General features: G+C 43.0%; 1 protein-coding gene across 1 annotated transcript; it reads right to left on the bottom strand.

Moving 5' to 3' along the window:
• Nucleotides 1–8085: 8085 nt before the first annotated feature.
• On the bottom strand, nucleotides 8086–8655 carry FERD3L (Fer3 like bHLH transcription factor; the record flags this gene model as incomplete). Its single annotated transcript, XM_082046449.1, has 1 exon — nucleotides 8086–8655. The coding sequence occupies one exon, from the start codon at nucleotides 8653–8655 to the stop codon at nucleotides 8086–8088; it is 570 nt and encodes a 189-aa protein (XP_081902575.1).
• Between the last annotated feature and the right edge of the window lie 814 nt (nucleotides 8656–9469).

Here is a 9469-nt window from a genome sequence, read left to right as displayed (position 1 = left end):
GTAAGAAGCTTTGACACAGCAAATGATGCAGATAGTATCACCTCATTTGCAACACAGAAGTAGGAGAGCAGCACTATACAGGTAGTATTATGCACTGACTGGAAAGAAACCACAGCAAATGTAGCTGTTTTCCCTAGGTTTTTGCTGACAAGGAAACCTCCATGGTGCCATGTGCATTTCCACCATGCTGCTGCAAGGTGAACATTACGAATCTACGTGTAGACTTCCTGTCATTTGAAAATGTGTCATTGGATGTTTTCAGCAAAATAAAATACTTTGGGCATAAAGCCTCCTCTTTCCATCTCTGAGGTCACCCTGCATCTTTGGGGTGTTATGGGGTGTTTCTGTGGTCTGAAAGTGATTCAGAAACCCTCCCAAAAAGTAATGCTAGTGACGTATAGCTTCACAAGAATTGCTTTTAGGGAGGGGAAGTAGGGTTGAAGGAAGTGTCATTAGGACTTTTGCTTTCCTGTGCCGTTCTTAGCTACCAATTATAGTATGTCTTTCAGCTACCTGTTATAGTATGTCTTTTCAGCTTGGAGGCAAAGAATGCCAAACTTACACTCCAAAACCTTCTCCAGTCAAAGACTTGCCTTATGCACTGGATCCTTCAAAGGGTCTGGCCAATGCGATACTGAAGATTCATGCTTAAACAGCTATACTGGTCTCAAAGAGAATATAATAAATCTTCTTTTTTTTTTTTTTTTTTTTTTTTTTCCAGGAAATATGCTTGCGTACTTTAAATATTACAAGTACCATATGTTCTCATCATAGCTTTAGTAGAACTCATTTGTCTCCAAGAGCAAATCCTATGCTACTAACATCATAGAACTTCCTCAGTATAAAGTGGTTAAGTCTATAGGTATGGGAGTTGTGATCTGAAAGGGGATACTGTAATCATTCTGTTCCTGGATGTGTGGAACATACAGCTGTGAGAATTGACTTATGCTGCTGTGAACCCATGTATGGTTGACAGAGTGAACTAATGGACATATGCATGTCTCCAAATTTAATACCTTGGGGTTGGTAAAGGTGTTTTGAGCAGTAGGACTTGAACTCCATCTTACCAAGGCTTGGTTTTGTAGTTCAAGCACAGTTATCAGTACTTCAGTGAAAGCTCCATTTGCTCATAATTAAAATTCAGGTTCTGTATGTCAAGGAGGTGGCACCTGATGAGGACGTAAACTATCCGCTTAATCATATTTGGCAACATGTAAGATATCTGGCTCAGATGTAGCATGAAATGAATTCCACACATCTTCAAGTAAGGCAGGGAAAGATCTGAGATAGCCCTTCATTTCACAGTCTCTCAATCTTTTTTTTTTTTTTTTCTTTTCTTCCATGACTATTATTCATCATATGACAACTTCTCTTGCTTCTGGTAGTTTGCAAAGTTACGAGGGTCAGGGATGCTGCAGAGTTACTGTAGTGCTCTGGCATATCATTAAAACTTGATTAAAAATAGATAAAAATGTCTTTCTGTATATTCACTGAACTGTTTCTATGTTTCATTTCTTATATGATAGTATTAACGACAAAAACATGAACTTCTTAAAAGTGGAAGCACTCCCAAATGTCTTGGATGATATTGCTGAGTCCTAAATCTCTGATTCAGCCCAAAGTTATTTAAGAATAATTTTAAAATTATTCATGTACTCCAAAAATTTCCTGCCAACTTAATGGCTTAGTTATGTACATTATTCTAAAAGACTTCATAGGAGCTTAGATGGCCAAGATCAGGTCCAAAAGCACCTTGAAACATCTGAAACACTTCAGCATTTGGATAATTACATACTTTTGGGGCCAACCCACATTTCTCTTTGGAAAGTGTTTCCCCTGCATAACTGCAGACAACAGATGGATCATATGATCTCTGCATTTGGAAAGATGGCATAATTCTGGCAGACTGTCAGTTAAGTGAAGTGGGCTGATTTCAGATCCTCATTAAGAAAATATACAACCACCCGGAGTGCACTGAATGACAGAATGTGATCGCTGGCGCCAGCTTTAATAGAAAATGTAGTGCACTGTTGCAACATGAAATCTGATGTGCTGTAGCTGGATCTAGCTTTACCGGGCTTTGTGATCATTTTTCAAACAAATGTGTTTTAAAGGAGACATTCTTTGGATTGCAAGGGTCCTCTGTTCACCAGGAGCAAGAGGAGCAGAACAGTGGAGGAGTAAAAGGCAAATTCAAAGGGCCACCAGCTCTAGGGTTCGGAGTGGGGCACCAAGGCTTTGCAGTTCTTCCCTTACATTTGCAAAACTTTCTGTGTATTGTGTGTGTATTGAAGCTTTTATTTATATCTCTAATCCTTCATTGTATTTATTAGAGTGGCTCCGTTTTGCAACTGGCATTTTACCCAGAAACACCTGGTGGAGACAGCATGGCCCCTTCCTGCAGAAGGGCTCTGGGAGCAAGGCTGGACTTCACAGAGCAGCAGCCCTGCCAAGCACCTAAGAGCCTGAGGAGGAATCCCAGGGCACTGTAAAATGCAGTCTAGTTTTCCAGCAATACTGGATATGAGCAGTAAGTGCACTGTAGTCACTACTCACCTCTGAAGACAAAAGGACTAGCAGACCTGCACATCTTCATTTCACCATCAAAGACCAAAATAACAGCAGTGGCTTAAGGTCACAACTTTTGGACACACTTTCAGTAGTGACCTCTGAAAAATCAAGACCTTTATGTGGCGTCTCATCTTGGTCATACAAAAAAAAATGATCCAAAAAAAGTAGTTGTTTTGAAAATCTTTGTTAACCTACCTTTCATCCAGACCAGAGACTTCATCTGTCCCACATGAACCTGAACTGTTCATGCAGTGATGATATTTGCTGTATCCTCTGTGCTATGCTCACTATTCTGTCCTGTGACAACAGACCACATTCCGAAGGTCAGAATTCATTAGCAAAGTTAAAGCCTGTATACTAAGTAAGCAATGCTAGGAAAAAAAAAAAAAAAAAAAAAAAAGTAGTGTTGTCATCTGGATTAACTTCTCCTCCTTCTCTCAGTTCGTTTATTTATGATGAAGACCCTCCATACACAGATTTCCTCTTTGCTCTGTAGAAAATCATAAAACGCACCACCTTCCCTTCAACTACCATAAAGCTTGGAGCAAGTCAAAATGGAACTGAAAGTAACACAGACAACGATTATCTTTCTTCTCCCCTCAGAGTTAAAGAGAGGCAGTTAAACCAACAGGATGTTCTTTATCTCTCATAACAAAATTATGGCAGAGGTAAGACAAAAATATAAACAGGTCTAGCAGTCTATGATGACTGATTATTTTGGTTTGAAATAAAGCTCTGTGTGACAATAGCGAAGCCTGTACTACTTCTGCACTATTATAACTCTTTGTGGGCACCATTCAAAACCCCTCAGTGTAGGAGGAGGTGGTCTGAGTCACAGTTATGGCACTGAAGCCTTTGAGAGCAGTATAAACCACAGTAAGATAATCTAATGCACACAACAATTTGAATACATTACAGTCCTTAGAAATATATATTAATATGAAAACTGACAATACAAAAGGAAAGGGTTGCTCCCCTACTTTGGCTTTTTTTAAGGAATAGGAATTTTAGGTGTGTGAGCACCAGTGAACAGGACTGCAGCTGGCAATTAGTGCCAACCAGGCCAAAAAGTTAGGTCTGAAACTAGGATAGAGAAGGAAAAAAGTAAAATCTGGATGAAAATCAGGAAAATTTTTTAAATAATATCTGAGCTGCAGTTCTTAAACAGCTACATTTTAAGGCAATTGCAGTTTAATATTTTTATTCAGTAAATTCTTTTTATCCTAAGTATACTGCTATGGTGAATGTTCATTTCAATATTTGAAACATGAACTAACTTTGGAGTGAAGTTTAAGAGAAAAATAATTTGAACTAATTATATTTAGAAACTTTTTAGTAAAGACAGCAATTTTTACTGTACTACAAAAAGACTATGACCAGTATACCTATGTGTCCTTCTAACTGTTATGCTGTATAAGCAGTAAGAAAAGCTTGGCTGTCATTGTTGCAGATTAGTAGTATTCAAACCTAGTAAGAACAACAAATTCTGATAAAAAAGTGAACAGAGCATGCACAGCAGTCACATTTTAATCCCAGTATTTCAGCTATTTTTTATTTAAAAAATCACAAATCGTCCAAGTTCATTGAAAAGAAAAAAGGGCTACATAGAAAATCTCTTTCAGAAGCACCACTGATCTGAAGGAGAACAAAAATAAAGCAAAAACTCTTTTCCATCACTTTTACTTAGAACCCACATGACTTCAAAACCTAATTTATTTTAAAGTTTGTAAAAAGAAAAAAAAAGTATTGTTGGACTAAGGCTTCACTTATCAAGTTTCATCCTGGAGGGAATTTTTATAGCTGAGTCATAAACCCTCCATGCTAGAGAGTTTATAATGGAAATGCTGACAAATGCGATAATAAACACCAATCATGGGGCCATAGTAGCTGGTCAGACTGTGGATGCAAGAGTTTGCAGTGTTATAATATTTTGTTCTGTTTCCAGCATTAATTTTCTTAAACCTGCTTTCAGGTTGAGCAGCTGTAAAACAAGATCAGCCTGATTATAGATTTTAAAATAATTTGATTATTTATACTTCTCTTAGAAAGCTTGGAAACGTCTCTCAAATAGGATTTCATACAGACTTATTTTTTGGTTTACATGTCTGAATACTAATCGTAATGTGATAGCTTCAAGGGAACTCAACTTTCTACCAAAAGGCAGCCTTCAGTGGGCAAAGAGAATATAAACAAACCCGCCTCAGACCAAGATCTAAAAATGGGCTATGATCAAACAGCTCTAAGGCTTTTAAAACCCCCTCATTATCTTTTCCCAGAAGTAATTGACACTGCCAGTTTTTGTTCTTAATGCGGTGACAATGGCATGGTGCTTTGGGGAGACCAAGGAAAGGGATTGGCCTCAGCGTTGGTGACAGCAAGGTTTCTGAGCAAGGGAAAGGCCTTTCAGTACAGCTTCGCTGAATTTAGCAGCAGTTTTGCACTGACTGCATTAGGGCCAGGATTTCAGTGGCTTCCCAAGCCTGACATGCTGCTTTATTGCACTATGACTCCACAGACCAGGGTGCAACTATCTTGAGCTGAGAGGAGGGAAAGAGAAGAAGGGATCCCACAGGCTTGTTGTTTCAGGAGATGGGATTGCACACCAGCAAGAAGCTTGTCTGCAATGTTTCCATGATTTGTTTATATTCTTAGCAATCTGAGATTCCAGGACTTCAGCACATCCACGTAGGCCAAGCAATGGGGCAGTATGGTATCTCACTGTTTCAGTGGGCTCTTCGTGGGCATATGGCATGCTTTGGTTCTAACACAGGTGTCTAGTACAAAATAATGCATTTCGACTACTGTTCTGGCAAATATTTGCCAGGTTTGGAAAAGCATAAACCACAAAAAAAAGTAAAGCTCCTTTCATAATGTTCTCAGCTACTATAAATCAATGTGTGGCCAAGAGGCTCTTCCAAAGTCTTTGATACAACACAAAATGTGTCTCAATACTTAATCTCTGCTGTTTGCATATTGCGTTCATTGGCTTATACTGCAACCGCATTTTTAATTCCTAATGTTAGCTTTTAGAATCAGTGGCTCATATAGGAATGTTACTACTGGTCTGTACTACTGCCGCAATATTTCCAGTGATCTGTTAAAAATCAGGATTCATAATGTAAGATCCAGATTTTGATTTGTATTTCAAAATAAAATGTAATATTTTCTTTCTGCCTTTCTCTAGTCTTTAACACAAGTAAAGAAAAACCTTGGATCTTGAACAAACTCCAATGTTTTGTTATTGAACCAAGAAGAGAAAACCAATCATTTTTGAATTATCTGTTACAGACATGTTTACATCATGAAACTCTTAATACACTGTGAGCTATAGAGTTCTAATTCTATCCAGTGACAGGAGCAAGGAAATAAAATGAAAGGATAGATAATAGTGCTACAGAAAGCACAGATGTATAGAGATCATAGAGAAAATGTGCTAAAAAGTGAATTGCATGTTTCATTGTCTTTGAAGAATCTGTCTTCATCATTTTGCTTGAGACAGTGGTAACAGTAAATGCAACTGGGTCATGTGAACAGTTGTTGATTTTGGAACATTATTGATTCTTAGTTCCTTTTCTCATTTTATTTTTAGGAAAACAAACAAACAAACAAACAACAACAAACCAACAACAACACACACACACACACAAAACCCCCACACAAACAAACACACATACAAAACCCCCAATACAAAACCATCTGAAGAGGTGAAACACCCCAGTTTCTAGAGAGGATCCAGCTGTGTTAACTCTCCAACTGCCTTTTGAAAAAAGAATTCTGAAAACTGTAGAGCAGATGCAATGTGGAGTCAGGGAGGTCAATAAAAACAAGTGGGAAAAGAAATCAAAGAAACAAGTGAAAAGAGAAAGAATATTAGAATATTAATACAGGATATTAGACCATTCAGTGGATGGAATGAAAGAAAGAAGAATCACCACAGGAACTGACAAAACATGAGAAAAGAAATCAAAGAGATATTAAGGTGGGATTTTGATCTTATGCATACTAGAGTGAATCCAGGATAAATCTTGATTTTACTAATATCACAACAATTTTATATTGTGGAGATAAAAGCTATCCTTACAAGTCATGCAGAACCACTGCCCTGCATGGGACATTTGCTCCCCAGTGTGACGCAGGCTGGACTGCGCTCGATGGAGGTTGGCTGCTGCCCGTCTGCTGCAAATAAGGGGACAAATCCAGATCTTTGCCGAGCAGCGGTGAGGGAAGGTGCCAGAAATCGGGAAAGCCAGGGGGGAGCAGGGGGACAGAGGCACATTAGGAAGGGCCGGAGAGGCTTCTAGAGGAGAACCTCAGGTCACTTGCTCGACTGTCACCCCTGCCGCGGCGGCTCTCCCTGGCTCTCGCCCCCGTTCACGAGAGGCATTAGGAGATAACGCTAAAAAAACGATCTCCGAGGTGCACTCTGTCCCCATCCGCAGGTTGCGGCCGGGCCCTTCTGTCTCCCTCCGGCTTTTCAGATTTTATTTTGTCTCTTTACAGCCATGAAACATATGCCAGGGGGAGGAGGGGCGGAGGGAGAGAGGGAGGAAAAAAAAAATCCAGTGAGAGAGAAAAGGGCTTTCCGTGACCTCCCCAAAATCAAAGCCCACAAGCCCTCACGTTGTCTCTCTCAGACGGGCGCAGATCGGGCTTCTCAGCCCGGCCCCGTCGGTGCCAGGGAGGCTGCGGAGCGACCGAACCGGCCCCCGCGCCTCGCCCGCGTTGTGCGCCCCGCACCGCACCGCAACGCGCCGGGCCGGGCTGCGCCAGCCCTTGTTCGGTGTGAGCCCACCCTGCCCACACGCCAGGACACAATTGGTCCCGGGAAGAGAATCGTGACAACAAACGGTTGTGTCCAGATGTTTCGCCTTACTGGCCCTGTGACACACGGCATGGACTTGGCAGGCTGGATTACAAAGAAAAAGGAGTAGTTGTTTGTTTGTTTGTTTGTTTGTTTGTTTGTTTGTTTATTTATTTATTTATTTATTTATTTATTTATTTATTTATTTATTTATTTTTAAGCAGAAAGCGCTAGGTTAAAATGCAAACGCCGAGATTTTCCTCGTCACCGGCAGGCAGCTGGGCAGACAACTGAATCCGCTGGAAATCCATTCTGCAAACTGGAACGGCTCTGTTGCCCCGGTGAGCCTTTCCAGAAAGCAACAAATTGCAAAAATTTTAAAGTAAGCAGGGGACGCAACACAAACCAAAGGGTCTCAGACCTTTTTTTCTTTTTCTTTTCCTTTACAAAAATTATATATATATTAGCAAATCTACGCATACTGACACTCTCCACCTCATTTCTCCCGCACTCCTCCCCCCGCCCCCAACGCACGCTTCCTTAAACACTCCTCGTTTTGCATCACACACCTACACGGTCCTGGCTGCGGTGCTGAGAAGCCAAGGCAGGAGCCACGGCTCTGCATCTCAAGCAGGGAGGCATCCGGGGCCATCTGCTCAATGCCGTGGGTGGTGCTCGGCCCCCAGCCCCATCCCGCCGCTTCCCGGCTCTGCCTAGCTCGCCTCCTGCCTGCTGCAACCGTCCAGGAGCTCAGTCATGAAGGAGATGTACACTATGGCCAGGCGCAATGTCTCTATCCGAGAGAGCCTCTTCTCGTAGGCGAAGGTGGGCACCTTCTTCCTCAGCTGATCAAACGCCTCGTTGAGGTTAAACATCCTCTTCCTCTCCCGTATGTTGGCAGCCTGACGCTGCGCGTAGGTGATAACTCTCTTTCTCCTGGGTCTTTCGAGAAGGGAAGCGCTGCGCATCCTCTCCTCTTCCTCCTCCTCTTCTTCGTCTTCGGGACCTCCATCTCCGAAGGCAGCCAGGGGTAGCCCGCGCACCATCCCCTCCCGAAGCGACAGAACTCTGTCCCGCAAGGGAGGCCCGGAGGTGATCTCGCAGAAACCCAGGCTCGTCCCGGCCCGGGGAACGATCTGGGGGTCGCCCAGGGAGAGGTCGGCCACGAAATCCAACACCGAGGGGCCCAGCAGCCCCTCCGGGCAGGGCACTTTTGGGTTTCTGCCGTGCAGATCATCCAGCAGCTCCGGGCGCTGGTGGGCTGGGAAGAAGCTGGCTGACATCTTACTTCAGAGAGGGCTTAATCTGGTCCCCCATCCCCAGCGGCGTTAATATTTATAACCTCCCGGATAACAGGATTAGCAGGACTAGAAAGAGCGGCTGTAAAATTTCTCGCCGTGATGCTGATGAGAGGAGACAGGCAGCCCCCTCGGGGACGCGTGGATGCTCCCGAGAGAGGAGTCCCCAGCGAGTCAATCCTGTCACAGCGATCAAGGACAGTTCCTTCTTGGCAAAACCCTCTTCTCTTACCTGCTGAGCACTTTTGTCTCTTCTTACACACCCGCAACCAAACGATTTTCAGCCTCTTTAAAACCCACAGCCGCAGAGCCGGGTCTCCACTGGGCTTGTTTTCCTGCTTTCTGTCGGGATCTCTGAACCCTGAGAGCCAGCCTGACAATTGATGTCAGGCAAGTGCATGTATGCTTTTAATGATGTCCTGAAGAGGGGACCTGCACGCAGAGGGTCACCGGGGAATGTTTACCCTGTATCCCAGCGCAGCTGGAACTGAATGAGAGGACCTCCATTAGCCTAAGTAAGCATTGTAGGGGACCCGATATTGCATTCCCTGTAGTAACTGTTGGAATCGCCTCCCCATTCCCCCTAAACTCCCTTCAACTAGAGTTCAAACAACTTGCTAGCGTGGCAGTAAAAGACTGCTTGGTAAAGCTCATTTCGTTTCAGGCAATCTAAAAGCACTTGCTTTGAAACTCCTTCCTCTTGCCCATGAGACGAGGATAAGCTGGTCCTAGTCAGAGCAGTGGTTGCTCTTGCACCTTTGGTAGAGCGGTCCCGGTCACCGCCGGTGCGCAGGCACGC

Source organism: Streptopelia decaocto (genome assembly GCF_964273445.1).
Source record: "Streptopelia decaocto genome assembly, chromosome: 2".
Classification (NCBI taxonomy): Eukaryota; Metazoa; Chordata; class Aves; order Columbiformes; family Columbidae; genus Streptopelia; species Streptopelia decaocto.
This window is presented reverse-complemented; position numbering and strand designations above follow the sequence as displayed.